The sequence below is a fragment of the Fusarium oxysporum genome, chromosome III, assembly GCF_013085055.1.
Source record: "Fusarium oxysporum Fo47 chromosome III, complete sequence".
Taxonomy (NCBI): domain Eukaryota; kingdom Fungi; phylum Ascomycota; class Sordariomycetes; order Hypocreales; family Nectriaceae; genus Fusarium; species Fusarium oxysporum.
Genome location: NC_072842.1, coordinates 4,796,262 through 4,823,774, shown reverse-complemented (window position 1 = coordinate 4,823,774; position 27,513 = coordinate 4,796,262). Strand labels below are relative to the sequence as shown.

Genomic DNA, 27,513 nt, shown 5'->3' with positions numbered 1-27,513 from the left:
AGCGGAGAGTGCTACCCCATGGCATTTGAGACAGGAACCCGTCCAATGACAGACGACCGCATAATCATTCCGCCGACAACATCCTAGTGGTTATAAATAACCTCACTATGACTGGTCCGGCGTATCACAATTACCCTCATTGTCCCGTTACATCTTATTTTAGCGAATACAATTAAAATTTCAAAAATGTCTGCTGAAGAACAACGAGCGGCCTCACTCCGAGATGCCGAGAAGAAGGCCATCGAGCTATTCAACGAGATTGAGAAAAGTCTTATCCGCCCTGGCATCAGCGAGAAAGAGTTGAACAACCAAATCCATGCTCTGGGCGCTGAACGCCACGGTGTGAGGACTCATTGGCACAAAAGAGTGATTCGCAGTGGACCCAATACATTGAGACCATTCGAAGAAAACCCACCCGATAGAATAATTCAAGAAGATGACATCCTGATCGTCGACCTTGGGCCTGTCTTTGAAGAGTGGGAGGCTGACTTTGGCCGCACCTTTGTTTTGGGAAACGACCCCAATAAGATCAAGCTGCGCGACGCTCTCGAGCCAATCTGGATCGACGTCAAAGCCAAGTACTGGGAAAATCCAGACATGACGGGAGAAGAACTCTATAATATTGCCAAAGAGGCTGCTGAGAAGGAGGGATTTGAGTTTGGTGCACCGATTGCGGGACATATTGTCGGGTCTTTTCCGCATGAACGCATTCCCAAAGACAAGATCACCCTTTACATTGCTCAAGGGAGCAACAACTCTATGAATACAGTTGGGAAGGATGGGAATAAGAGGCATTGGATTCTTGAGATCCATTTGCATAATAAGGAGCTTGGATTTGGTGGGTTTTACGAGCAATTGTTAACAGCTTAAGGCCTAGTTTTATAGCCAGTTCTATTTACCTTAAAACACTTCTTATAAGCTAGATATGTTATTTGCAGTTAAGACCTCTGGCTCAGAGTTTGTCTTACAATATAGACTTTGGAGGCTATAGGAAAGCTTGTTAATAGAATAGGCTAATAATACACCGCATGTTACAGCTCTAACCCAAACCGCAGCAAGAGTAATAAGATTTTAATAAGATTAAATAAGATTAACAGTAAGTCGGTTTTTCTATGTATTGAATGTTAAGGGATGCTCTGCCAGCATGAGCCAAAAGTTAGTATCAAAGTCCTGTAGATTACCCGTACCCCATAGGTCCCAGGATGCAGAACCAAGCTCGGGGTCATCCTGAGCCGTCGCGTCAGGTGCTTGTACATTCAAACGCCGTTGGTCAAGTCTGGATCTGGATATGTTATCCAGAATATTCTTAATGGTCTGTGTAGCTCCAGCCAATAATGCGTAATTGGCATCCTCTTTATAGACCAAAGTCCCATATTCAATTTCAGCGACCAACACGCCGAGGTCTCGGAGAATCTTGGGAGCAGCAGCTAATTCATGCTCCAAAGAGTACTGATTCTGGAGCAAGGATAAACAAATGACACCTGCTGCTGCTAACCCGTAGTATACCACCTGTTAGAATCGTTAGCGTTAACTGTGATGGTCAACTAGCTAGGCGCTGTCTTACTTTCCAGGTGAGAGATGTGCCAGAGTGAACGAGATGATCCTTGAATAGGACAGCTTCGACTACGAGGCTGAGGATTTCTTGTGCAATGTTGCGGAGTTGGGTATCGGGTTCCGAGACTCGACGGACCAGCGCGAGATGCTGGAGAAATAGCACGTGAAGGTAGTTGAGCTTAATTCCGAGCATGAGATCTAGTTCGGTAGCTGATCGGTCATAAGACTTCATGGGCATGTCAAGCCGAAAATGTTTTGGTAATGATGACCATTGTAGTTCTGCGGTGTTTTGGATGCGGCTAGAGATATCAGCTGGATTGATACATCAAAAGATATGGCTAACCTTGCTTTCTCAACTCTGTTATCAAATCGCTCCTCACCAAACAGCTCCACTATGATCTCCTCCTTGAGAATCGCACATAGGGCTGCCCAGCGCGTGTCCGCAAACAAATCGAGCTGGGAATCAGCCGCCCAATCGTAGGAGTAGTAAGCATCGAGGCTGAGCTGTCGGAAATGACAGAATTTTCTAGATATCCGTGGGGGTCTCCCAAGAAAGATGGAGACGTTCTTATCTGCAGAATAAGAGCATGCAAATGCCGCTTGACGTAGGCTTCTGAGGAACGGTGGTATAGGTCCACTGCTCTCGAGCTGCTGGTGATAGCCAAGAGCGAAGAGGGAGCTTGAAAGATCTCCCAGCCTCCTCCAAGACTCATAACCTATGACAACGGTCAGAAAGGCGTTTATATAATAGTTTTGGTAACATCTTGCTTTGGTCTCCATCGATAAGAGAATGAAGGATAAAGTTTTCATATTGCAACACCAGCTGTAGGTCATTGAGACAATCCATAGAGAGACATATATCGAGACATCTATCAGCAAAGTGCATGGTCAATCGGCGTATGTGGCGTCGCTGGGCTTCTACTGGAAAAGGCCCTGTAGGTTGACGATACCCCATGGTCGCCCTTGAAATGGCAATAAGGGCCAAACATATACTCTCCCACCGCGCATTTAAGTGATCAAACTGGGCACTATACTCTTCAAGAATGGTATGCGAAGTCGTCAGCAGAGGCTGACGGGAGTTGTAGAACAGGCATCTTGAGATTTCCTTGGCGTCTGTGACTCCCTCTCCTTGTCTAAGTAAGACAAGACCAATAGTCTCAAGGCAGATCTGTGTAAACATGCCACCCAAGACAAGATTAGCTCCGGTTTGAAGCCATGACTTGGCCAAGTCGAGACAATCTGGAATGTCTACATATCGGCAAAGCTGTTCAATGAGTTGAGCGCCATGTGCTATATGGGCCTCATTTACTGTGCTATTAGGTGATGAGAATGATTGTGGTCCGAAATCACCGTGTTCAACCGTTATTTCTTGCTCAAGCCCAACAGGCAAATGACTGAAGAGCGCACTATGACTAGAAGATCCAAGATATCCGGCGTTCGGGTAGAGATGATGCTTGGGCAGCATACCCCCCGAAGCTGAATCGGCGATTCCAGCCCCAGGTGGACCACCTGAAACTTGTGGTGCTCTGCGAAAAATCAGTGCTGGGATCATCTCGTAGTAGGGTAGGTATGGGTTTACTCAGAGGAAGGGATAGGACTCTCCGAAACGTATACCGAGCCCACTGGAGTCTGAACTGGGGTTTGGACCGGAGATTGTGCTGGGGTAGAGGCAAACCCCGATCGCGCCGGCCCCTTGACTTTCTGAAAAGGCCTGGAGCGATAGATACAGTCACTGGCCCGGTTTTTGGCCCGACATCTAGAACATACGGGCTGCTCATGGTCGCAGGCCAGTTTCGAAGTCCGGCAAGGGTTGCAAGCGGGTTTTCTCCGTTCTCTTGGCATTGAAATGACACGTGGTGGGTGATTATCGAGGCTGCGGTGTTATGTTATGGGGGACAATCCAGGCATCGGAGAGAAGTATCACCCCTCGGCATTTCATTTTCGGAGAAACGACCGGATCGACGTTCTATGGTGGGTCCGGAGAAACGTACCCGCAATGTCATCGGACTCCGACTGTTTCGGGCAATGTCACCCTATACCTGTCACTTGTCTTCTCTCCGACCCCATTCTATTGTTTATACGAGTCTTGGAAGAATTAATCGTGGTTGTACCACGTTGGCCAAACTTCCAGCATGCACTCGTTCTCAGAGAGCGGTAGGATGATGTGTAACAGGACCCAAATATTCGCTTTCCATGTTGAAGGTCGTCAGAGTCAAATTGAGACTGGCTTAGTTCATCAAAGAGAAAAGAGTTTATTTTTTCCTCCAGTAGTACTAAGTAGCAGCTAGATCTTCCCATTGACACGCATTTGTTGCTTGTCTAGATACTGTGTCAGTGGCCCCTCAGGTGCATCCTCTCGACCCATCAGCACTTCTACCATCCTCAGGCCCTTGCCATCATGTAAAGCCTTACTACCCAGCGCGTCCTCAAGTTCACCCCAGTTCTTCGCAGAGCGAGTGAATGTATCCTTAGGAGCTCCGAAGAAACGGGGCGCCTCCAGGTAACGCCATGATGGCACATCATTATATCCCTGCGTCAGTCCATGAATGCACCTCTCGATAGTGTAGCCATCATTGTTGATAAGGAATACCACAACATTGAGATCATGTCGGATCATGGTCGACAGCTCTTGAGCAGTCATTTGAAAACTACCATCGCCCATAAGTAGAACAGTGCGTGCATTGTCAATGCCGGACCACTGATTGGTACCCATCAACTCTTTCTGGGCGAGTGCAGCGCCTTGGGCAGCAGGGAGCATGTATCCTATAGAGAGCCAGGTTACGGGACCGAAGTACTTGGAGTGAGATGGCAAGTGAATATGTCGAGCTCCGTAAGCAGCTGTGCCAGTCTCCGCCATCAAAATGTCTCCTGGTCGAAGAAAGTTCCCCAGTAAGCGCCACACATTCTTCTGGTCAATGACTCCATCCGAGGGAAGACCAGAAAAGGACAAGAGGCTGTCCCTGTGAAGATCAGGGTAAGGATCATACTTGTGTATCTTGGTAAGATCTAGGTCTTGCAAGAGACGAGCTAGGAGCGGTTTCACTGGGCAATTTCGAATCGTCTCGTTTCCTAACCTGACCTCCGTGTCCATAAATAAGATTGTGACTTGCGGATCAGGAATGCTTGAGAACAAGAAGGTGTTAGTAGAGGTGAAATGAGGTCCAAAACAAAGAATTAGGTCTGCCTGCTTGATGAAATCGCGAGACGTAGAAGCTTCAAAGCTTCCTTTGTTGACGCCATGGAAGTTTGCCAAGCCTTCATCTACCAGAGACTTGGAGTATCCTGTAACCCATGTTGGCCAGCCTGTAGCTCTGACTATTTCTTGCACTTCGTTAACAACTCTCATTGGCCGCACTTCACCATCAACAACGATGAGAGGTTGCTTTGCAGTATAAATCTTGTGCAGGATCTTGGATACCGCAACTGATGTCGATGCGTTGGCTTGGTCGGTTGGCAATGTCAGTGTGTGACTGAGGCCAGCTGCAGATACCGGGGCATCGACAAGGTCAACGGGGACCTCGATGTAGACCGGTCGACTGTGTAAGAGACATTGTTGGAGGACTGAGTCGATCTGGTCGGGGATAGTTCTGACGTCTAGTAGCCTGGTTTGGGCAACAGTGACATGGCGATGGATTTCCGCAAAACGCCCATATTCTCCATCACCAAATGTGTGATGGACAAGCAATCTCGACTCTTGGGTGGCTCTAGAAGGAATGCCCACAATGTGAACCACAGCCGCCCTTTCGGCATATGCCCCAGCAATAGCGTTAACAGCTGAGAGTTCTCCGACGCCAAAGGTGGTCACAAGAGAGCCGATACCTTTGACGCGAGCATAGCCATCGGCTGCATAACCAGCATTCAGTTCGTTGGCATTGCCTACCCACGTGAGGCCAGCAGGCGCAATATAATCAAGGAGAGTAAGATTAAAATCGCCAGGCACTCCGTGGATTGACGTCACGTCCAATTGACGCAGCCGCCTGAATAGATATTCGGCGACGTTGACGGAGGATGTTTTCATATTTGGGAAATAATTGGGTGAGAACTGTAGGTGTAGTAGATGTCGCTGCCGGTGTTCACGCCAAATTGTATTATGGTAATGCTGGCTTGTTATATAAAACAAAACAAAAGCCGAAGAGCGGAGTACGCTATGAGTTATGGCTGAGAGCTTATATCACCACACAGAACTTAGTGAGTGATTTCGCCGAAGGTGTAGATGACACTCCGACGTCTGGTTGACTCCGACTCGGCTCAAGTGCGCCCTACGGACCTCAAGCCCGCCCGCGTTCAAACTGACGAGTCAAACAAGGGCCCCGTATGTCAGGGCTATTTGGATATTCTTAGAGGAGTGCGGCATCTGGAAGTAGGGTTTCGACATTGGTAATATGCGCTATGCACCGTATTGTACAAAGCATTTGCTGTAAAAATCGCCAAAAGCTATAAACAGTGAGAGCAAAGCACATTGCATACATCTATTGATTTGTGTTCTTCACCTTTGTGTTAGGGCTGAAGCCTCTTTTGACGTCATAACGCTATGGCAGTAGCCCCTCAACCTCATCACAGCTGTGCCAGTCACCACAGCGTCTCTTTTGAGATACAGGTAAAACATTGGCACAAAGCCGTATCAATTAGGTTGGCCAAGGGTATTCACGATATGATCATTGGTTAATAGTAATTTTGCAGCTCATCTCGATCTCGCCCACTTTCTATCATCTCCCCGCGTTTTCTTGTCATTGTAGAGATCGTTATAGGTGAACGAATCTTTATGATTATTCTATCTAATACCCTGGATTGGTGGCAATGAAGCACAAAGCCTCGGTGTTAAATCTGTACTAGTCACTCCTCAAGGACAACATCCGCCCATTCACTTTCTTGGGTCCCGAACATAATATCGCTCATCCGGTTTCTGAGCAGTGCAACGTGAGGTCTCTTGCCCAAACCGATATTGATGATTCTTCCGTCGATGTTGATCTCGGCGATTTCCTGGATCCAATATGCCGTACCCACTGAGAAAATGCTGAGGAGTCTATCTTCGTGAGCGGCCTCTTCTACTTCAATCATGGTGATCTTTCTTTCCAGGACCTCGCATCGTAATCCATCTTCTGCATCCTCGCTGTCGAACATGGCTTGGGAAAGCTCAATAATACTTCGTCGTGTATTACCAGCGAGGATCAGGTTATTCTCATCCACAGGGGAGGTAACCATCTGTAGCGATCCAGACGTTGTTTTCCAGATGATGAAAATATTGGCTGCCCCAGCCTCCGTGATCTGACGGTCCGGTCCATATAACCAAAGAACCTGGTCAAACCCCCTCGCCTTGGCCTGAACGTGCTCGACCAGAGCTGCAGCGTAGTTTCCACCAACCTTTGCTGCCCCAGTACCTCCCGGCCACGCCCTAACGACTGACTCACTGCTCGCCAACAAGCGTGTTCCTTGAAGCCCAGTCGTCTTTGGGGATGGCCAATAGATCATAAATATGTACAACTGGACTTCTTCCGGTGCTTTGAAGCCTAAACTTGGGTCCGATCCGATCAAAGTTGGTCGGATGTAAAGAGCAGCTCCAGGCTTATCCTTTGGCAGCCATTTCGGCGATTCAAGCGCACAAAGCCTGTGAATGAGCTTGAGCAGTTCCTTTGGGTCGAAGCTCGGGAGCGCGATACGTGATGCAGAGTTGCGCAAACGCTCACAGTTGTACAAAGGGCGAAAGAGGCGGAGGCGACCATCATATCCGCGAAAGACCTTCATGCCTTCAAAGCATTGCGTAGCGTATTGCAATGCGCTGGCAGTGGGCATTAAAGAGACTGGGCCATAGGGAACCACTCTAGGGGCTTCCCAGCCTTGTTGAGACGTCCAGGAAACAACAATCATACGATCAGTACCATCCTTCAGAGTTGCAACCTCGGGAGAGTCGGGGTGAGGAACAGGTTTTGAGGTTGGCGCATGAGTAAGCTCGAGCTTGGAGGCGTCCAGCTGAGCGCCAAGGTGTCCGGTTGTCATGATGAAGAAAGCGAAGAATTCTTCCAGGTATGCTGGTGTTACGAATTGGGTAGCATAATAGTTGAGGCTATTCTATTGATGGTATTTTATGTTGCTGCCACGTCAGACTATGAAGATCTCGGAGAAAGACGTGGGGCGTTCGGAGTAAGGAGTGGGTTAAGCATAGAGCATAAGAGGTGGGGGGCGTAGGGCGTGAAAGAAACGCATAGCAAGGCAATACTAGACCCGAATAATAGTGGTATAAGCCTAACGGCTTTAGTATTTACTTCTATTTATTATTGCTCTTATATCAGAAGGGCATGGATATCCAACTGTTTCATAGTAATACTACAGTCCCACTGTTGATTCGGCTGCTCAGCCTTATTTCTCCAACAGGCCCGCAAGATATCGCGAACTGTGCCACAGTTTCCTATCATGCCAGTTCCTTCAGATAGCACACCGTTTAATAACGATTCGAAGAACGGCTGCTGGTCTTGATCTGCTAAGCAGCCAGCAACGCATATAGGCCAGCTCAATTGCCGAGGAGAGACCATTTGGGATGCCACTTTGATCTCGAGAATCACTCGACTGACGCCTCTCCTCACTACAGTCGATGAGATGTTCTTTAAGACTTCAGTGCTCAAGGCAGCGAGCTGAGATAATGCCGCTGCAGCAAATATGCGAGTAACACAATCTTGATCAGGTCGCTGCTCCGATTTCGTGTGACTGAATGCTTGACTTGTTAGAATATTGGATGGTAATCCTCGAGATTCCATTGAGGCCATAGGAGTTGTGTCCATGACGTTCTCTAGTTCATCTTCAATCCGTTGTCTTTCTGTCTGGAATTCCTCAACATCAAGACTGCCTCCGTCGAGAGAAGCAGACTTCCACTGGCTTAAAACTGCGAGGTCCCCTATGGATTTCATGACTGAGTTGTGGCAGCCCATTATGTGTGCGAGCTGAAATGTGCAATTAGGTCCCAGCCACTCATCATATGGAAGCTTTGGTCTCTCCCGCGTGGCTACACAGGCTAGCAAATCCATCCAGAGTAGGACCGGGAGATGGAAGGCCATAGCTGCGGTAGCTTTGCCTTCGAAGAGAGGGGACGGAAGCTGATCTACTGATTGCGGAAGCGGAGGCTGATTATGCATCATGACTGCGATTGAGGACATGGCGTTTAAATGCGGTTGCCAGTTTGTTGCACTTCCTCGAAGGACCTGTTGTCTTTCAGCATTCCTTCCGGTCGCTTTCACGCGTACTTACCTCAAAGCTAATGAGAGCGATACCACAGGTGATGATCTCAACCAGAGTCTCATTTTCGGGCCGCAGCTCATTGATGTTGATGGACGATAGAAAGTCCTGTAGCTGCCTGACCGCTTTGGTATGGAACTCAAGTTCAAGGTGATGGTTGTTTGTCTCGCCTAGCAGTGATCGCTGGTGCAACGCCGCGAGACCCATGGATGCTCGATAGAGAGGCCCATTCTTGCTGAGAAGCCAAAGAAGCCAGCCTCGAGACAACCTTGCTTTGTCAAAAAAAGGGTATTGGTAGGGAAAGACATGGTCTAGGTAATGCATCAGAAGACTGGCTTCGTCGTAGTGAAGGGGCTCGGCGAATGACTGTTCTGAAAGGACCCGGTTTTGCAAGGATCGAGGAGTTAATATTGGCGACGGGGTGGCTCTTGGATCGCCATTTGCTGATGAGTTGAGTAAGAATCCATTACGGTGATAACCAAACACTTACTTTGAGAAGCGTTACTGAGTTGTATGTCCTCTCTAGCAATAGTTAATAGGCTCCGTCCTTGACTTAGGTTCCGACTGTGATCTCTAAGTTGACGTGCCTGAAGACTCTTTTTCTGTCTAAAGTTCTTCTTTACAGCCAGCTTGATGCGCTGCTTCTCCTGCCTTTCGTTTGGACCTCCGTCCAACCACAATGGCATTGGTCCATATCCATGGCACTGCATCTCCCTGCTGGTACATTGGAGACAAGCCGTCGGTGCTCCGTCGCATTTGACGTGCCTGATCTTGCATGTCCAACAGCATGCGGCTTTCCCCGGCCCCGGCATTGTTGGCCGCCGGGATTAAATGAGCAGGGAACTCCCCTCCACTGCCTGTGCAATTGATCTAGCTTCCGAACATGAAAGAGTTCTTCTAATCTTCAACTTCGGAAGAACTAATTGACTGATTGTTTGATTGATCTTGGCTGAAAGAGAGGAACATTCCCCGCAGTTGCAAAGGGTGTCATGGGCCATTCTTGATTGCCGCTCGCCCCACGAAATTCGCAACGACCTTCCGTTTGAAGCTTAGTGGCTCCGAAGATGGAATTCGCAGCCAATCATTCTTTTAATAGGCCGTGGTTTTCCGAAGGGAATGTCGAAGCGCAATAAATGTATTCTCGGAGGTCGAGACAAGTGCAAAGTCAATCTCGGAAAGTATGTTCGGGCGCCATGGAACAGCAACAGATTGGAAGACAGCAGCTGCATGCATATAAGTGATGCATTTCGTTTGAATTATTAGTCTTTCTCAAAGATCTTGATTCTTCATTATCATCTGGCTACCTCTTACTTCTTGCGCATCTCCTTCGCCCAAAATGACCAGCAAACCAACGCTTCAACTGCTCGAGGCTAGCATCAGCGACCTCAAACAGTTGCTGGATGATCGAGTCATCACAAGTGTTGAGCTTGTTGCTCTTTACCTGCATCGCATTGGCAAATATGACTGTCGCGGTCCCTGTCTGAACTCAATTACTTTGATAAACCCAGAGGTCTTCACTGAAGCTCAAGCCTCGGATGATTACCGTGCCTCCGGGAAACCGGCACGACCTCTCGAGGGTATTCCTTTTACTGTCAAAGACAGCTACAAGGTCAAAGGCATGACAGTCGCAGCTGCATCTCCTGCGTTTGCAAAGCTCGAAGCTACCTCCGACGCTGCCATCGTTGAGCTGCTTCGCAAAGCAGGGGCAGTCGTGCTTGGTAAGACCAATATGCCACCAATGGCTGATGGCGGCTGTCAGCGCGGCTTGTACGGACGGTCAGAGAGCCCATATAATCAGAAGTATATGCCCACTGCTTATGCATCTGGTTCCTCCTATGGCTGCGGTGTATCTACTGCCGCAGGTCTGGCTCCCTTTGGCTTCGCCGGAGAAGCCGTCACTTCAGGTCGCTCGCCAGCATCCAACAATGCCCTAGTCGCCTATGCCCCCTCCCGCAGTGTTATTCCTCCCCGAGGATTATGGCCATTGTACCCAACTTGCGACCAGGTCGTTCCTCACACGAGGACTATGGGTGACCTGTTTCACGTTCTAAACGTTGTCGTCGCGGATGATGATGCTGCCGGCGACGCTGACTTTTGGCGCTCGCAACCATATGTATCACTCCCCAGGGTTAGTGAGATTCGACCGGCAGACTATCTTGCGTTGGCCAATCCAGACGCCCTTCGAAACAAGCGACTGGCTGTCCCTCGATGTTTCATTGGAGTTGAAGGTGCCAAGCCAGTGAACGCATGCTCTGCAGGCGTCCGGGCGCTATGGGAGAGAGCGCGCGCAGACATTGAGAAACTAGGCGCCACCGTCATTGAGACTGATTTCCCGCTCTTTGAGAACTACACCAAACAGGACTTTCCCGGCCAGAGCATGAATGTTCCCAATTTACCAGAGGAATGGCCAGCGCTCGAGCGGTGCGAGATGATTGCCTTGAGTTGGAACAGCTTCCTCCGCGGCAATGGTGATAAGGATATACCCAACTTCACATCTGGCGTCGAGCTTGACAAGATTCACCCTCACATTGCCCCAATGGATGACCCATCTCAGCACACCGAGTCCCAAAATCAGGTCCGCTACGAGGACATGGTTGCTGCAGTAAAGAGCTGGGGAGACAAGAGCCTCGCTGACCTGCCTGGGTGTCGAGAGGCGCTCCAGGCCTTGGAGGCCATGCGGAAGAAGGATTTGGAGGACTGGATGGTCGAGAACAAGTATGATGCTGTGGTGTTTCCGACTAATGGCGATGTTGCGTTGGCTGATTCGGATGAAAATTACGAGTCGATGATGTCTGCACTACGTGATGGAGTCAAGTATGCAAATGGTGGCCGATCGCTGAAGCATCTTGGGGTTCCCTGTATAACTGTGCCCATGGGGAATCTTGTTGAGGAGAAGATGCCTGTCGGACTCTCTTTCTGCGGCAGAGCGTATGACGACTCTAACCTACTGAGCTATGCATTTGCCTATGAGGAAGCCACGAAGCGTCGGGAGATTCCGCCATTGGCGCCGTCACTGCCTTCGGACGAGATTACAGTCACCGCCTCCAGTCCTTCGTCTCCCACTATCGCCACACCAACCCTCAAGATAGCATCGATTACGGCTGTCTGTGAGAATACCTCTGACTCAGATGTCCGTGTAGTCAAGGTAACAGGAACTTGTGACTTGGGAAGCTCACCTGAGGCTTCACCCGGCTTGGAAGTCTTTGCCAATGGTGAGCCAACATCCCCTGTAAGTTGGACGGGAAACAACTGGGTGTGGAAGGCTCGCCTCACTCGACCTAAGAGTGGCGACAAGTACCCGGCGCTGGCGAAGGTCCCTAGAGATCAGTTTCTGATTGTGGTTATTGCAAAGGCAAACAACGGACGCTCTGCAGGTTCTTTTACCTTGCTTGACTAAGTGAATAGCACCAACAGTTCCCTATCGGCGCCATGATATGCAATTAAATATACTTCAGTTACTGTTGATTTTCGAGCATTAAATGTAGAGTACGTCATGTCGCCTTACCTCATGCTTTTGCAATGTTGATATAAACGGTAATGAACCTAAAATGATACAACCTTAGAGAACATAGTAATAGTACTTCCACTAATCCATCATATCTGTAATAAACCGAAACGTCAGACCATTTGCAGGTTCCTCCGAGCCCATCTCGATACTACATCGGACGACTTCATAGACATGTGTTTCATATGCCCGCAGACGTTCTTCTTCTTCTCGAGTCTGAACCAGAAGTGCCTTTCCATGGACCAGGTTGGTGCGACTTGGATCGTCCACTAACACATTGTATCTTCCCCAAGTCTTCAAAGCTCCGCCTCGAATCTTGGCTGCATAGTATTCAGCCTGGAAGTCAGAACCAAGGAGCTTCGCCAGAACGGATGGGTCGGCAAGGGTCCTGTAAAAGAAATACCAGGCTGGGTATTCCTTCTGTGCAGGTCGAGGTATCTCGTCTGATCGAAGTCGATACTGAGGCAGTGTTGTATCAAGACCCAGGGTTGGGTGAAAAGAAGTTGACGAGAGATCTTTTGGTGCATGTAGATCCCGAATGAATGTGGGTGTGGAAACAGGATAAGGGTTCTCCCTTAGCCATCCTTCAATGGCTAGCTTGTCTATCCCATTGACCTTGAAGAAGGAACTAGGATGCCTAGATAGGTCGGTAGCTGCAAGAACTTGAGTCGAGGCTGCAAATGATTTACTAGCTGCTTGAATGATGGTTGGACACTATGCAAGGGCCCTTCAAGCTTCACCAAGACGGTCGAGGCCCGAGGCCTTCGCTTCTCCTTCATAGTCATCTCCTGGCGTTGGTTGATCGCATCTCGCGGGGTACGAATGCATGAGTGTTCATAAGATTCATGGTCGTGTCGCTCAGCCTCCATACGATCTGGCACGACAGTCCAGTGATTTTCAGAAACAGTGAAACGCAAGTGGTCGTTTCGGTGCTCCGTGATCTTTCTCTCCGCCATTGCAGCTGAGTAACCAAAAAGCTTTTGCCAACGAGCGATAGCCGATTCAGGGATGTCATCATCGTACTCAGATAGCAATGCAGCTTGGGTCATGGCTTCGAGCTCGTCAAGGAGGTCCATGGTTGTTCAGTGACAAAGGATACGGTTTTGTCTTTGTGAAGTGATTAGTGGAGCGGAGGTTGAATGTTCTGTCGTAGCCGAACCTGGGCATGAAAAGTCCTTGCTTTATAAAAAAAATCACTATTTAAGGATGACGCATAGAGTTTGTTGCATATAAACTCTTGTTAAGCAAACCTGGCGTGCTTTTGTATATACATTTGTAACAGGCATAAGTAACTTTCACTTGCTACACAACTACTCGCTACAAGTTTAAACTTTAGGCTTCTGGAACAGGTAATGGGGACACAAGTATGACTCATTCGTGATGCACTTCATACGAGTTCTGGCTGTGGACCATTTGTTTCGAAATATCAGCGCTTCTGACAAGTGAAAATTAGCTCAAAGCTCCAATCGATGGCAATCATGCCAACTACATTTCCAATGAATCTAGCTGGGACAGCTTTTGCGACTGACGCATCTGCAACACTGGTATCTCCCTGCCTAACAGAAATCAGAGGTATCTATATCACTCCCCCTCTGACTCAGAAGAGCTATCTCTAACAAAGCTTGTCCTGCTGAACACAACCCTCCATCGCGGACCGCTGCATAGATTCTGACTCTCAGCGCGCCAGACTTTGAAAGATAGTGCGATTTTCTTATCCTTTAAATGAGTCTCGACAGAAGACTCCATTTCATCTTCAATGTTGTTCAGCATATACTGAACGATCATTTGCTGATAGCCCAGTTGCTCCGCAGAGAGAAATAGGTCCTTCCATAGATTGTAGACTTCAGGTCTCGACATGTCTAGAAGACTTGCCTTGAAGGTCCACTCAATATCCTCCTTATGCCAAAAGCAGATGAAAAGGGTATTTGTCTCGAGCACAAAGGCACCCCAATTTTGGTATGAGCCATGGGGTCCGAAGAACGCACGGTCTTCCGCATCCCAGAACTTGACAGGTGTCTCAACCGCGTATATTATTGATATGTCCGGCGGCAGCTCTATCGAAACCAACGTGAAGCGACTGTAAGAGATAAGGTCCGAGCCTCTAGCCACAGATAACGGTGATCGTACGGTCAGACTAGGCATCGCAGTGAGAAGGGTAACTGTGTAAAATGCACTTTCGCCCCAAGAAGCAGTCTCAAGGTGGAAAGAATAGCCACTTTCACCGCGGCTATGAGCTCTTACAAAAGTGTTAGGCCCCACCTTACGCATCGGTATTGTCAAAAAGTCTCCTTCGAAACCAGGAGCCATGCAATCCAGCTTCAGCACGTATCTGTAACCCTGATCTGAGTAGTCCAAAACACACACTCGGGCCATTAGTCTGAGGCCCTTATTTGAAACGCTGATTTCGCCCTCGTCCATGAGGGAATCAGTCACAGAGTACATTTCCGAGCAAGAGGCGAAATGGTTCACCGACTCAGCTAAAAAGCCGCAGTATTCTTCTTCCAGCACATCCGATGAAACTGGTGGCGTCCAGGCTAAAAGGCTCAGATCGTAGGTCGATCTGATGATCTCTTCTTGAAGGCGTCGAAATGCAGTCTTGCCTTCTCCGTAGAGCATCGGCATGTGGATGTTGCATATTCCAAGCAAGCAGTATGCCATATCTTCCACCCGAGTCGTCTTTCGACCCGCAGCCCAAGAGAGTCGTTTTGCGATGCATGCGGATGAAATTGGAGCGTTGTGACGAAGTATATCAGGGTCGATTGGAGTGATAACTGTAAGTTGGCTCATGAGGCTGTTCTTGCTACCAATGCAATCCCATGAATTGTTGAAAAAGGTCATGAATTTTGGCGCTATCAGCTCCTGCAATGTCCAGCCGCGACTGAACCATCGGCAGTCTCCCAGTGTCGATCCCTCGAACTTGTCCACGAGGTACACATAGCAGACGCTTGCCTCCTGGTACCATAAAAACATCGAGTTGATGGCTTCAGTCAATTCGGCACTGCTGGATTTGTCGATGCAGCAGGTGTCAATCCATACATAGTCGAGCCCATCGCCGAGTGCTAGTTCACAGGTCTTGCGAATCTTTTCGTATCCTGTTTTTAACTTGGACGATTCATGATGACAATCTTGGTAGGTGACCTCTTGGTGACTTTCCCAAGTATGTGAAAGAATGGCATATCTCGGTTTGTCGCCGTAAAATTCCACAAAAGAAATACATTGCGTCTCAACAAGTATTCGCGCTTCAATGAGCCTCATCTCGTAAGTGACTACGGGAATGTGAGCGAGAGGGGAACGGATTTGCGGGAATATAGTCACGGCACGTCTGGTTGTAAGACGATACCCCGACTTCTGAGCCGCTGGCAGTCGCTCATTGGTGGCGGTACCAGACCCCTCACGCCTTATGTCAGCCTATACCTGCATCTACTGGCTTTTGCTTATCTCGTGCTCTTGTTATGTGGAGGTCTGAGCCACGGTTACTGATAGGAAACGGTTTATTTCGATCGCCACTGCTTTTACATCTGCCCTGAGACAATTGTGCAAGTCGAGTATCCACCCATAGGCATCGGATAGAAAGGTCCGAATTTAGTGGAAGACAAGTAGTACCAAGCTCAGGACGGAAAAGAACCGTTATCTTTGAATAAAGAGCCGCGATTGGCCGATATTAAGCATACAAGTTAACTGGATGTGTCAGCGTGGCAAGTCATCTACATGTATCATATGACATTATTTCATCTTCTCTTTTTCGATTAATCCCCTACAATTACCTAAGAAATTTTAATTAAGATTAGTTACTTTATTAGTATTAGTGGGGGACAAGGTCCAAATTCTGGCTTTTTTCCAATACGTGCGGTAGAAAGCTCACACTGCACTGCATGATCAGAATGGTAATAGTTGATTTGACAGAGGGAGAAAGACCTGGGTAGATCCCCTTGCGGCACATCAGCCGCACAAATCGCATTTGCATTGAAAATGCGGGGGAAAAGAGTTTGCAAATAGAGTTAACACTACCGGCCACTTACAGGTTACGTCAATGTAGATCAAGGGACGAATATGATAAAAACTAAGGAAGTTCAGTAGTCTCTGCAGATACTACTTTCTCTTTCTTTCCTTTCAAAAAGCCGATTGGCCAAGGTGTAGATAGAGATCTACATCTTACCGTTAGTTAACTGAACGTTATGGTGTAGGTCTACTTGAGCTACTAAGCTTCCTCGGCTGACATAGAAGCTATACGGATTCTTTTACGCTGCCTATATATAGCTCTGGCACTTTCACGTTCACAAGAGAATTATCACGAGATTCCAATTGCTTCAAACCTTTTTATATATGTCTTTTTTGTCGAACTAGAAATGCATATACGCTTTCTTTCCCACCTGGGCACGGTCCTTTGCCTGGGAACAGCCTCTGTAGGAGCGCTTTCTTTAAAGCACGATAAAAGAGGTAATAAATTTAAGACCTGTAACCGTCTCAAAGCATAAGTTGGCTAACGAAGTCTCAGCCACCAGCCCAGCTTCTCTCGCAATTGGAAATCCTGTTCTCACCTCCAAGTGGCTTGAAGGCAGTGACTATGAGCAGGTCGTTGAGTTTTTCATCACCAATTCAGATGGAAATAATCCTTTGACCTGGGCAGATCAGCTGCACGTCATCGTTGAGTCGTCTTCGTTAGAGACTACCACTCCAGGCACCCTGCTTCGCTTGGGACCAAAGCAAAGCGCTGTTGTCCAGGTCGGTGTTAAAAACAAGGCCGGAGTAAGAGCCGGAACTCAATGTGATGCAACGGCTGTTGTGACCTGGGGCCCCAAAGAGAACCCTAAGAAGTCGAGCAAGGACTTTTCTGGCCAATGTGGAATTGGTGATTACGAGGCTTCGGAAAGTAGCCTCGAACATCACTGGAATCCAGATTGGTTCCATGAGATTAAGTATGGTATTTTCATTCATTGGGGACTTTATTCCGTCCCGGCGTTTGGAAATCGACCGGGGCCGAAACAAGATTATGCTGAGTGGTATGTAAGGTCTTATGGCATATGACAAATTTCTGCTGATTCACTGTCATTAGGTATGGCTATCGCATGACTCAGCCAGACTTTCCGTCCGAAACCTACCAGTACCATCGTGATACATACGGCGAAAACTTCAATTACGACGACTTCGTGTCTAATTTCACCGGGGCCAGCTTTGATGCTGAGGATTGGATGAATTTGGTTGCTGATGCGGGAGCGCAGTATGTCGTACCAGTTACAAGTGAGTCATTCCATGGGGATCAACATGCATAATAATAACGTTAGTTGTTAAGAACACCATGATGGGTGGGCGCTGTTCGACTTCCCCGAGTCTGTCAGCAAGCGCTCAACTGTTCACTACGGCCCGAAGCGAGACTTCGTCAAAGAGCTTCTCGATGTTGCCAAAGCCAAACACCCAGAGATCCGCCGTGGTATGTACAATATATACACTCCTATCAACAAGATTCGCTTGCTGATACATCTTAGGTACTTACTTTAGCATGCCGGAATGGTTCAATCCAGCTTATGTTAAATATTACTGGGACCAACACTACAAAGAGATTTACTGGGGCCGTCCTCCAACCAATCCCTATACTAACAAAAGCATCGAGTACACTGGCTACGTCGAAGTCGATGACTTTATCAACGACATTCAAAACCCACAGATAGAGGCCCTGTTCTACGATTATGACATCGAGATGCTATGGTGCGACATCGGGGGTCCGAACAAGGCCCCAGATGTCCTTGCGCCCTGGCTCAACTGGGCTCGTGATCAGGGCAGGCAAGTCACTTTCAATGATCGCTGCGGAGCTGCTGGAGATTACAGCACCCCGGAGTAAGTTCATCACTGATCCATTGAGTGTCATGAATCAAGCTGACGTTTTTCAAGGTACTCTGGCATCTCCTTCAACCCGAAGAAATTCGAGAGCAACCGTGGCCTCGATCCTTTCTCGTTTGGATACAACTACTTGACAACAGATGATGAATACCTCTCAGGTGAGGAAATCGTCAAAACTTTGGTGGACAATGTTGTCAACAACGGAAACTTTCTGCTCAATATGGGCCCCAAGGGTGATGGAACCATTCCGAAGCAGCAGCAGCTCAATCTTTTAGACGCCGGTGAATGGATCAAGGGCCACGGTGAGGGAATCTTTGGCACTAGATACTGGCCAACTGCTCAAACGTCAGGTTCTCTCCGTTTTGCGATGAAGCCAGATGCATTTTACATCCACCATGTTGGTCAGCCATCTTCCCCACTGGTCATCAGCGAGCCTGTGCCTTGGGTCGAGGGCGATGAAGTGACTGCTGTGGGTGGTAGTGCTCATGGCACAGTGCTTCAGGTCGCCAGAAACGATGGGTCGTTCTCGGTACAGTTGCCCGACAACGTCGTCCAAGGAGACAAGTACATCTGGACAATCAAGATTGCATATAGTACTGGGAAATAAGTACAGAGGGTAAAGACTCCTATACAAAGAAGTCAAATTCAACATTTAACTTCACAGCATCTACATACTTAGCATTAGTCTAAATTCAACAGGCATAAGGTCTATTTACTTAAATAACTACGCTTGCTACGTCTTTTATAATATGTGATAGTGAGATCCCTTGCTTAGCTAGAGTAACAGACCCTGTCTTGGCTTCTGGGAATACTCTTAACTATAACTGTGACCAGGCAGGAGCCAAAAATGACGTTTCCAGAAGATGTTGTCGTAGAGAGGGTAGATCTGTCCTCCAACAGGACTCTTGTCGAGGCGGTGGAGGGACAAGATGCCGTTGTCTCTACAGTTAGTGACGAGGCTTTTGCAGCACAGAAGCTGTTCATTGACGCCGCAATTTCCGCTCAGGTCAAGTGCTTCATTCCTTCTGAGATTGATGTCGACACCCGCGAAGCATGGGGCAATCTTGCCTTTATCGGCAAATGCGTTGCCCCTTCGCTGACCAAGAGAAAGTTGCGAATACTCACCGCAGCGCTTTGTATAGTACCTGAATCAAGATGTCTTTACTGATGGTGCTGGCAGGTCATTACGGAAAATGCTGTCGTCAAATTGCTTGGCTGCTCCACTGTAGATGTGGCACAATAATCAATATTGTGATAGAACGATTGTCAACACAGCTACACCCAACTTTCCCCGTTTTCCATTCGAGACATGCGATTCGATATTCCTTGTGAAAACAGAGAAGGCAATTCCTGAATACGTAGTCATTGAGTGACAGGGCTGCAAAGCTAGTGCGTGATCTTTGTTATGAGCGGGGGAAGGGAAGGTGCAATTATCCGTCGGGTAGGTTGTTGCTCCCCCGCTTAGAACCATGAAGGAAATAACCCAATTGGACGGGTTAACTACCAGTCTTGGGAGTCTTACCCCAGATACAGTTCCCCGTCCAAGCTTTTCTGTTCGTCTCTGTTCCCCATGGGGTAGCTTAGTTCAAGATCTACAAAGGAAGTGGATATAAATAATTCAAGCTCCTCCATACTGCAGCTCTTCTTCATCAACACAGTCAGCTCTCTGGTTCTGTATCTTATTGCCGTTCCAAGACATTTTCCAACTTGAACCAGAATCCCAATTGTCAAAATGGGTGTTCGAACGTTTTTCAAGAAGAGGTCACTCAAAGTCTCCGACGACAGGGTGACCAAAGCCGCAGACCTTAGCTTACGCGAGTCCATCTGGCCCATTGCACTTGTCACAGTCTTGTTCTTCCTCTGGGGCTTCAGCTATGGCCTCTTGGACACCCTGAATAAGCATTTCCAGGTGACTTTGAATATTGATCGAGCAAGGTCTGCTGGACTGCAAGCTGCCTACTTTGGGTTCGTCTCATTCACTGACCTCTGCCTTGCTATATCTAACCGTTGTGCTCCGATAGTGCCTACCCGCTTGCTTCTCTCGGCCATGCCGCGTGGATCCTACGACACTACTCCTACAAGGCCGTTTTTATCTGGGGACTCAGTCTCTATGCTATCGGCGCCTTGATTGCAATTCCCTGTATCAAAGCAAAGTCCTTTGGAGGTTTTTGTGCCGCCATTTTCATCATCGGCAATGGTCTTGGGTCTCTTGAGACAGCTGCCAACCCTTTTATCACTGGTAAGCCTTTGCAGTGACTCTCCCGCCGCCTTGGTACCTAATCCGAAGTAGTCTGCGGCCCTCCCAAATATGCCGAAATGCGAATCAATCTGTCACAAGCCTTCAACGGTATTGGCTCGGTCGTTGCACCCGTTCTGGGTTCTTATGTATTCTTCAACTTTGACGATGAAAAAGCATTGGCAAACGTGCAGTGGGTGTATCTTTCCATCGCTGTATTCGTCTTGCTGCTCGCCACCTTGTTCCTTTTCTCAAACATCCCTGAGATTACTGATGCTGGTACGTTTCAATGCCTCTGGGGAACTTCGAGATCTTGAATTCTGACACCAGTTTCTCGAATTCAGATATGGCTCATCAGGCCGAATCCTCCAACTCAGATACTCATGACAAGCCACTACGCAAGCAATACCGACTATTCCACGCCTCTTTCGCACAGTTCTGCTACTGCGGAGCTCAAGTGGCTATTGCAAGCATGTTCATCAACTATGCAACCGAAACAAGAAAGAACACCAGCGATTCCACTGGCTCCAAACTCTTTGCGGGTGCACAGGCTGCATTTGCTGTCGGTCGTTTCTTCGGCGTGTTCCTCATGAAGTATTTCAAGCCTCGCCACATCTTCCTCGCGTTCTTGAGCATGTGTGTGATTTTCATCTGCCCTGCAATTACAGAGAGAGGCGATACAGGAATTGCCATGCTTTACGTGGTATTGTTCTTTGAATCCATCTGTTTCCCAACAATTGTCGCTCTTGGCATGAGAGGTCTCGGCCGACACACGAAGCGCGGTAGCGGCTTTATCATCGGTGGAGTCATTGGTGGTGCTTGCGTTCCCCCTCTTACTGGTGTAGCAGCAGACAGACATGGCACAGGAATGGCCATGGTTGTTCCTTTGGCGTTCTTTGTGGCAGCTTGGAGCTTTCCGTTCTGCGTCAATGTTCTCCCTGGCTACAAGAAGGGTATTGATGCTTTTGAGAACACTGAGAACGAGCCATCTAGTATCGCCGAGTGGGGAGAGAAGGGCAGCCAAGATGAGCAACGCCATGAGACAGTGGTTGGGGAGGTCAAGGCCTGATGGATCTCAGTACTTTTTGGTGGGCTTTTTGTCCATGGTGCAGTGACCTTATTCTATTCTACGTATTTCTGAGACAATCTACTGGTATTTATTATACCACTTGGATCGACCTTAGGGTCTAACAATAAAATCAAGTGGCTACAACTTCTAGGCTCTGTTCGCGTGCACTTCAGTGATTTGTTTTGGCTCTGTTGCACTTTCTATGTTCACAGTAGACTTCAAACCTCATCTGCTGGTATTCAATGATTAAACTATGGCTCTTACCATCTTGAAACCCTGTGTGATCAAGACTTCATAGTAGCATAAATGCCAGACCATAGCGTGAACGTCCCAATTGCAATTACTTTGCATTCAGACATGTAGCAAAACGCCTGTTTTGCAATTTCTCGATTGACGATATCTTGCATTAGACACTAGATAATAACTACAGTGCCAGGCCAGTTGCTCCTTCGTTCCATCTATACAAAGATAATGCTCGGCGGCGAGCTTTACTCTCCTCCAAGTTAGATGTCGCTGGACTCCTCACACTGTAGAGCGTCGATCTAAGCACTTTGCGGAAGCGCTTCTACGCATAGAAATTAGCATTGGGCAGGCCAGTTTGGTAGATGGCATCATGGGGAACATACCTGGAACTCTGTGCTCAAGGTGACAACGCAAACCTCATGTGCCCGTATGATAATTTCACAGGCCTTTTCCACAGACTCATTCAATCCAAGTTGAGGCATTCGATCTGCAAAAAGCAACAAGATAAAACTGCCGTGCAAAAGATAGATACCGAACAGGTATGGCATGAAAGAAAGCTCTGGGTCGCATGCTAGAATTCGTGACATAGCGTCGGACGCAGCTATTGCATGAGATGCACACTTCATAAAGCCGACGGATGGTATCCAGCCATCTTTATTATCCAACATCGAAACGGCGTCCCACTTCCCATGGAGAAGGACATGAAGAACATGCAATATGAATGTACTGTATGCAGTGACAAGCTGAGCTTGCGCATGTCGACGGTGCGATGAGGCGTGGCTGGCGGAATTCGACGTTCTGGAATGGTCTCCGTGGCTCTGTTGCGGTGATATCGCGCATTGAGGCGTGCGCACTTGACTGGCTGGTATAGCTGAGGCATCAAGCGCATCGACCTGGTATACGCTAGCCAGGTCGGTTATGCTCTGTGCACACTGCACCATGACTTGTTCTATCATTGCCGTAGCCGGGTCATCTTCTTCCTCCTGTCCATTAACCTGAGGTCTTCGAATATTGCCAAATCTTGGATGGGACTTCTGTCTGTGCAGTTGAATAACATCCCCAAGAATCGTCATGAGTGGGAGAAAGTATTCAAAGAAGCCAATACCTGAAATACGAGTTGGAGCGCCAAACATCGTTGAATGTGAGCTAGTGCCCAATGTTGCGTCTTCGGGGTCTCGTCCTGTTGACAAGGCTGCCCAAGCTTCATCCGAAAGCGGCGCATATAATTGGCACTCATCATCAAGAATTCGGAGTGGTGCATTGAACGATAGAGCCAAGTGGCGATCGAGACAAAAGATCAGCCAAAATGCTCTCCGACGCTCTTCTCGGACTTCTGATGTGGTCAAACCTGTGCGGGAAGCTTCACAAGATCTACAACCGCACGAGGTTGTTTGACTCGTGCACAGAGATGTTTCCGACTGCATGAAGCTGTTCTCAGGTGAGTCTTCTCTGTTCAATCCCATATTATGAGAAAGCCGTAGTGCCTTGTTCCACCATCGGAGGCAGTCTGTCTTAAAATCCCCGCCAGAAGAGACGATGGTGACGAGGATGAACATGAGGACGTCGTCGACCAGGGGTACTGGTGGAGAGACGGTGGAGGCTGATCCAACATGGTACTCTGACCGATTTTGATCTCCAGCCGTGGCATACTCAAGATCTCTCACAAGAGGACCACCTAGTAACTCGAGTTGGCAGATTTCGCGAAGAAGGGGAAAGATACTGACTGGTAGTTCTGTTCCAAACGTCACGATCTCTGCCCTGAATCAAACCCATCATTAACTTCCTCAGCTCTTCACAAACAATCGCCTTCTGACCCGGCAGCAGAAATAAAGAGCTCTCCGCTGTCTGTGCACTGACCCAGAGCATGGTAACCAGTAACGCTGGCGTACACGTTCGTGGGTCGTCGGCTCGAAGAAGCGATTCCTTTCGCATGACGTGGGCTAGAACATACGGAGAAGAACATTTAAATAAAGATCCCCCGGGTTCAACAAAGTAAAGCTCGAACAATTCGCAGACAAGCTTGGCATCAATTATTCCGTGTACCAAGGGAATTATTGGCTCGAGACACTTATAACGACATCCACGGGATGGCAAGTTCTGGGTGACAGTTGAAGCTCGCTCGCGTGTCGGTGACTCGTGGACAGACTCAGCGCCATGATGAACTGCGAGGTCGAACTCAGGGAGAGGATAGGAAGGCTGGATCTCAGCCACATGATACAGCTGATCGTAACTTGGTGCCGTGATTGAATCGGCTGGCATATCCAGCGGCACAGCATCATGATGTGATGAGTGGCTGGATGAGTAATGCGTCGAGACTGTGTCCTGGTTATTTGTGGGGAGACCGGGACTTTCCTGGCCGTCATAAGTTCCACTCTGCTCCGGCCGTGGATGCGGCGTGCTTTGCTCAAGATCACAATCAGCTTCAGATGAGTCAAACTCTCGATCCTGCTGTGGTTGCTGTACTCGATTTGCTGATTTTGGCTTACGACCACGCCTACCGATACTTCGAGTATAATGGCATGTCGATTGGTATTCTAAAACATCCATTCGTCAACAAATCCTTCTCTCCATCAAGTAATGAACGCTTACCTTGACAACGACGACTGGAGTGTATTCTGACGTGAGCTCTTCTGTATCTTGTTTGTGATTGGTGATCTGCTCGTCTGACACTTACCACGGCTGCTGACCATCACAGCGGACTCTCAGAGTGCTGCATCTGTCGCAAGCAAGTCTTGTTCTCTTCCGGCCACTTGGTGGATCCCTCTTGGCATGTTGACGCGGTGCATTCTGATGAGGATCCATGTTTATCCACTGCTTGCGAATATTGCGGGAAGCCCACTATAATCAGGATAATTAAGTGATGAGGAAAATATCCGTGCGACCTCTGCGTCTTTAGTAATTTCCCGCCGGGATCTTGGAATGATTTATCCGGCAGTAGGGAACTGGGCCAATCATCAAATTGCCAGAGTGAGGGGGAAGAGACTAGGCTGTTCTGGGGGAAATCCTACGCTACCCTACATTGTCAATACTTGAGGATTTGAAGCGTCGGAAAAAAGGTGCTGGCCTGGTGTCCAGTTTGAAGTTAGATCCCTTGCTATAGAGGAGTTATCTACCCGGTTTGGGAAAAGATAAAGCAATGACTTGTTTTTAGTTGTAGGACACTTTGACTCTATTTTGCCTGACGCTTCTTAGGTGGAACTTGAAGTGGAGATGGAGACGCGATCGATGTCAACAGATATGTTACTTATAGAACAAATAGTTACCTCAATGAATGAGATGAGTATGTAGCAATGCAAATCTGCTCAAACTTGATCAACATCACCCGCCAACATTCAAGAGACCATGGTTATTATCAAGACTATTACCTCACACGATGTGCGGTTTCCTGTATGTGATTAGAGAAATGGCGGGCACAATATGCGCTAACTTGGACCTCAAGACATCCTTAGACAAGGCTGGCTCAGATGGCATGAATCTGTCACCAGACTATTCAGCTGCATTCTGTGTTCTTGTCACCGATGACCCCAACTTCACAGGCCATGGCATGGTACGTAAAGCACTCCTGCATCTGTACTAAACTGAATCTCATGGAACATTCATAGACCTTCACAATTGGCCGCGGCAATGAACTCGTCTGTGGCGCAATCGATCTCCTCGCGCCATTAATTCAAGGCAAAAATCTCTCTGAGCTCACAAAGAACTGGGGTAAAACCTGGCGTTATCTAACCTCGGACTCACAACTCCGCTGGGTTGGCCCTGAAAAAGGCGTCATACATCTAGCTCTCGGTGCCCTAGTGAATGCAATCTGGGACCTGTGGGCGAAGACATTGGGAAAGCCTGTCTGGCGCGTTGTTGCGGACATGACGCCAGAAGAAGTCATCCAATGTATTGACTTTCGCTATATTTCTGACGTGCTGAGTCCTAATGATGCCTTGGAAATCCTGAGATCAGCGCAAAGGGGCAAGTCCGAGAGGATCCAGGAGGCTTTGAACAATCGTGCAGTTCCTGCGTACACTACTAGTGCCGGCTGGTTGGGGTATGGTGAAGACAAGATGAAGAAGCTACTTGAGGAGAGCGTGCAACAGGGCTTCAAGTACTTCAAACTCAAGGTTGGCACGGATCTTGAAGAAGATCGACAGAGATTGAGGATCGCCCGTGATGTGTTGGGCTATGACAAAGGCAACGTGCTCATGGTGGATGCGAACCAGGTATGACCCAACCTCTCGGTCTGAGATCACTTGACTTATTCTCCATTACAGGTCTGGTCTGTCACTGAAGCCATCACGCACATGAATGCTCTCGCAGAGTTCAAACCGTGGTTTATCGAAGAACCAACATCTCCAGACGACATTCTAGGACACGCTGCTATCCGCCAAGGTCTATCCAACACAACCCACGGCGCGATCGCAGTAGCAACAGGAGAAATGTGCCAGAACCGCGTCATGTTCAAACAACTCCTCCAAGCAGGCGCCGTGGATATCATCCAACCTGATGCATGCCGTGTCGGTGGCGTAAACGAGGTTCTGGCGATTCTCCTCCTCGCTGCCAAGTTCAAAGTCCCCATTGTCCCGCATTCAGGTGGTGTAGGATTACCCGAGTATACTCAGCACTTGAGCACTATAGACTTCGTTGTCATTAGTGGCCGCAAGAGTGTTTTGGAGTACGTGGATCATTTGCATGAGCATTTCGGTCATCCGTCGAAAATTGTTGATGGACATTATGTCACGCCGTTGGTGCCGGGATATAGCGTGGAGATGAAGCCAGAAAGTCTGATAAGGTTCGCGTATCCAGGCAACGAGATGAGTTGGTGGACAAGCAAGGAAGCAGAGGTTGTTATCAACCAACCGAGGGTCAAGGCGTTATAGAGCTAGTAGAGGCTATGTGTTACGCCTTTTGATTTGCAGTTAGTAGCACCGCAATGGATTTTCAGCTTGATACTAATGCAGTTTAACCCCACCGGACTTTTCCCCTCTAATTCGTTCCACGTCATTCAGCTCCGAGACTCAGCTCTCCTACAGGCCGCCACTACCGTTAGTTCTGCCGATTAGCGTACTCTCACCAGTAAAATCGTCCCAGCAGTCAGGTAAGGAAAGGCGATCTTGCTTGGGATAAAGAATAATCGCTAGTAAGTCAATGAGCTGAAATACCCTCTGAGACTTTTCGTCATTATGACGACATTTGCGGCTGGTAGATAGAGCTAGAAGACGTATAAACACTCACATCCAATTCCAGCAGTAAAGCCTGCATTGCTTTGGTCCGTAAGATTCCCGCTATTCCCTCATCCTCCGAGCCATATTCCCCATTTACTCTTATTGATTTCCTGCAGTTAGTTTCAATCTGCAAATATGGCTTCTTCGATCACTGTTTCGCCAGAATGCTCGACAGCCTACACATAGCTCAAAGATGACAAGGAGTACACATATATCATCTACAGGTTTGTCGGCAAGGAGATTGTTACCGACGAAACCTCCGAGGACGGCCAATAGGAGAACCTCCAAGAAAATCTGCACAAGAAGGGTCCGGCTTTCGCTGTCTACGACTTCGGCGAGAGTATGGACATAAGATCGCCTTCATCTCTTAGACTCCAGATGATGCCACGGCGAGAACCAAGATGATATACGGTTCCGCCCGGGATACTGTCAGACAATCGCTCGATAACCTTAGTCTCGATATTAATGCCTACGACGCTGGAGATATTGACAAGGGGGGCGTGCTTAGGCTGCTCGATTAAACCAAAGCACACTACCATTGAGCCGAACAAATGCTCATACTCTCGTGTAGAAGCGTCCGGGTATGGAATTCGAATACATCTATGGTTATTTCGGTGATCAAGACACCAAAGGAAAT

The 27,513-nt window shown here is 48.2% G+C and overlaps 12 protein-coding genes across 12 annotated transcripts; 5 read left to right on the top strand and 7 right to left on the bottom strand.

Annotated features, from left to right (window-relative positions):
- The first annotated feature begins 146 nt into the window (after positions 1-146).
- FOBCDRAFT_219506 (peptidase M24, structural domain-containing protein) lies at positions 147-1,043 on the top strand. Its single transcript, XM_031177823.3, has one exon. The coding sequence runs from the start codon at positions 187-189 to the stop codon at positions 868-870; it is 684 nt and encodes a 227-aa protein (XP_031048956.2). The 5' UTR covers positions 147-186; the 3' UTR covers positions 871-1,043.
- Positions 1,044-1,110: 67 nt separating this feature from the next.
- On the bottom strand, positions 1,111-3,440 carry FOBCDRAFT_249206 (uncharacterized protein; the record flags this gene model as incomplete). The annotated part of the gene is made up of 5 exons (XM_059610875.1): positions 3,134-3,440; positions 2,548-3,080; positions 1,898-2,270; positions 1,565-1,853; positions 1,111-1,509 (listed from the first exon to the last, which is right to left on the bottom strand). Exons 1-5 carry the CDS (start codon positions 3,394-3,396, stop codon positions 1,111-1,113), a joined length of 1,857 nt encoding a protein of 618 aa, XP_059464571.1. The 5' UTR covers positions 3,397-3,440.
- Positions 3,441-3,838: 398 nt separating this feature from the next.
- FOBCDRAFT_129691 (thiamine diphosphate-binding protein) lies at positions 3,839-5,572 on the bottom strand (the record flags this gene model as incomplete). Its single annotated transcript, XM_054704006.1, has 1 exon — positions 3,839-5,572. The coding sequence occupies one exon, from the start codon at positions 5,570-5,572 to the stop codon at positions 3,839-3,841; it is 1,734 nt and encodes a 577-aa protein (XP_054559981.1).
- A 764-nt stretch (positions 5,573-6,336) lies between these two features.
- On the bottom strand, positions 6,337-7,548 carry FOBCDRAFT_317650 (aminotransferase; the record flags this gene model as incomplete). Its single annotated transcript, XM_059612004.1, has 1 exon — positions 6,337-7,548. One exon carries the CDS (start codon positions 7,546-7,548, stop codon positions 6,388-6,390), a length of 1,161 nt encoding a protein of 386 aa, XP_059467007.1. The 3' UTR covers positions 6,337-6,387.
- Positions 7,549-7,832: 284 nt separating this feature from the next.
- Positions 7,833-9,478, bottom strand: FOBCDRAFT_249204 (fungal-specific transcription factor domain-containing protein; the record flags this gene model as incomplete). The annotated part of the gene is made up of 4 exons (XM_054704005.2): positions 7,833-8,744; positions 8,791-9,221; positions 9,269-9,407; positions 9,443-9,478. 4 exons carry the CDS (start codon positions 9,476-9,478, stop codon positions 7,833-7,835), a joined length of 1,518 nt encoding a protein of 505 aa, XP_054559980.2.
- A 622-nt stretch (positions 9,479-10,100) lies between these two features.
- Positions 10,101-12,243, top strand: FOBCDRAFT_157999 (amidase signature domain-containing protein). The gene has a single exon (XM_031177819.3). It carries the CDS (start codon positions 10,115-10,117, stop codon positions 12,173-12,175), a length of 2,061 nt encoding a protein of 686 aa, XP_031048952.2. The 5' UTR covers positions 10,101-10,114; the 3' UTR covers positions 12,176-12,243.
- Positions 12,244-12,364: 121 nt separating this feature from the next.
- On the bottom strand, positions 12,365-13,359 carry FOBCDRAFT_238402 (uncharacterized protein; the record flags this gene model as incomplete). The annotated part of the gene is made up of 2 exons (XM_059610205.1): positions 12,365-12,957; positions 12,999-13,359. The coding sequence occupies 2 exons, from the start codon at positions 13,357-13,359 to the stop codon at positions 12,365-12,367; spliced, it is 954 nt and encodes a 317-aa protein (XP_059464570.1).
- Positions 13,360-13,864: 505 nt separating this feature from the next.
- FOBCDRAFT_317647 (heterokaryon incompatibility protein-domain-containing protein) lies at positions 13,865-15,538 on the bottom strand (the record flags this gene model as incomplete). Its single annotated transcript, XM_054704003.1, has 1 exon — positions 13,865-15,538. One exon carries the CDS (start codon positions 15,536-15,538, stop codon positions 13,865-13,867), a length of 1,674 nt encoding a protein of 557 aa, XP_054559978.1.
- A 1,091-nt stretch (positions 15,539-16,629) lies between these two features.
- FOBCDRAFT_128947 (alpha-L-fucosidase-domain-containing protein) lies at positions 16,630-19,286 on the top strand (the record flags this gene model as incomplete). The annotated part of the gene is made up of 7 exons (XM_059607846.1): positions 16,630-16,686; positions 16,754-17,283; positions 17,337-17,521; positions 17,574-17,711; positions 17,767-18,115; positions 18,170-18,682; positions 18,953-19,286. 7 exons carry the CDS (start codon positions 16,630-16,632, stop codon positions 19,284-19,286), a joined length of 2,106 nt encoding a protein of 701 aa, XP_059464569.1.
- A 564-nt stretch (positions 19,287-19,850) lies between these two features.
- FOBCDRAFT_317646 (major facilitator superfamily domain-containing protein) lies at positions 19,851-21,567 on the top strand (the record flags this gene model as incomplete). Its single annotated transcript, XM_031177799.3, has 4 exons — positions 19,851-20,083; positions 20,140-20,357; positions 20,409-20,633; positions 20,699-21,567. The coding sequence occupies 4 exons, from the start codon at positions 19,851-19,853 to the stop codon at positions 21,421-21,423; spliced, it is 1,401 nt and encodes a 466-aa protein (XP_031048932.1). The 3' UTR covers positions 21,424-21,567.
- Positions 21,568-21,767: 200 nt separating this feature from the next.
- On the bottom strand, positions 21,768-24,502 carry FOBCDRAFT_157991 (fungal-specific transcription factor domain-containing protein). The gene is made up of 5 exons (XM_031177798.3): positions 24,341-24,502; positions 24,256-24,269; positions 23,391-24,200; positions 22,050-23,341; positions 21,768-21,988 (listed from the first exon to the last, which is right to left on the bottom strand). Exons 1-5 carry the CDS (start codon positions 24,466-24,468, stop codon positions 21,848-21,850), a joined length of 2,385 nt encoding a protein of 794 aa, XP_031048931.2. The 5' UTR covers positions 24,469-24,502; the 3' UTR covers positions 21,768-21,847.
- Positions 24,503-25,008: 506 nt separating this feature from the next.
- Positions 25,009-27,397, top strand: FOBCDRAFT_238398 (enolase C-terminal domain-like protein; the record flags this gene model as incomplete). The annotated part of the gene is made up of 8 exons (XM_031177797.3): positions 25,009-25,053; positions 25,106-25,213; positions 25,269-25,874; positions 25,926-26,443; positions 26,899-26,991; positions 27,101-27,119; positions 27,153-27,216; positions 27,255-27,397. The coding sequence occupies 8 exons, from the start codon at positions 25,009-25,011 to the stop codon at positions 27,395-27,397; spliced, it is 1,596 nt and encodes a 531-aa protein (XP_031048930.3).
- Positions 27,398-27,513: the final 116 nt, after the last annotated feature.

Excerpts from the sequence above, each read along its gene's own strand:
- FOBCDRAFT_219506 (XM_031177823.3), top strand. The coding sequence starts at position 187 with ATGTCTGCTGAAGAACAACGAGCGGCCTCACTCCGAGATGCCGAGAAG.
- FOBCDRAFT_157991 (XM_031177798.3), bottom strand. The coding sequence starts at position 24,468 with ATGGATCCTCATCAGAATGCACCGCGTCAACATGCCAAGAGGGATCCA. Across the intron at positions 23,342-23,390 it reads CGTTTGGAACAGAACTACCA|GTGGTCCTCTTGTGAGAGAT; the intron begins GTCAGTATCTTT and ends TCGAGTTACTAG. Across the intron at positions 21,989-22,049 it reads CCTTGAGCACAGAGTTCCAG|AAGCGCTTCCGCAAAGTGCT; the intron begins GTATGTTCCCCA and ends TTCTATGCGTAG.
- FOBCDRAFT_157999 (XM_031177819.3), top strand. The coding sequence starts at position 10,115 with ATGACCAGCAAACCAACGCTTCAACTGCTCGAGGCTAGCATCAGCGAC.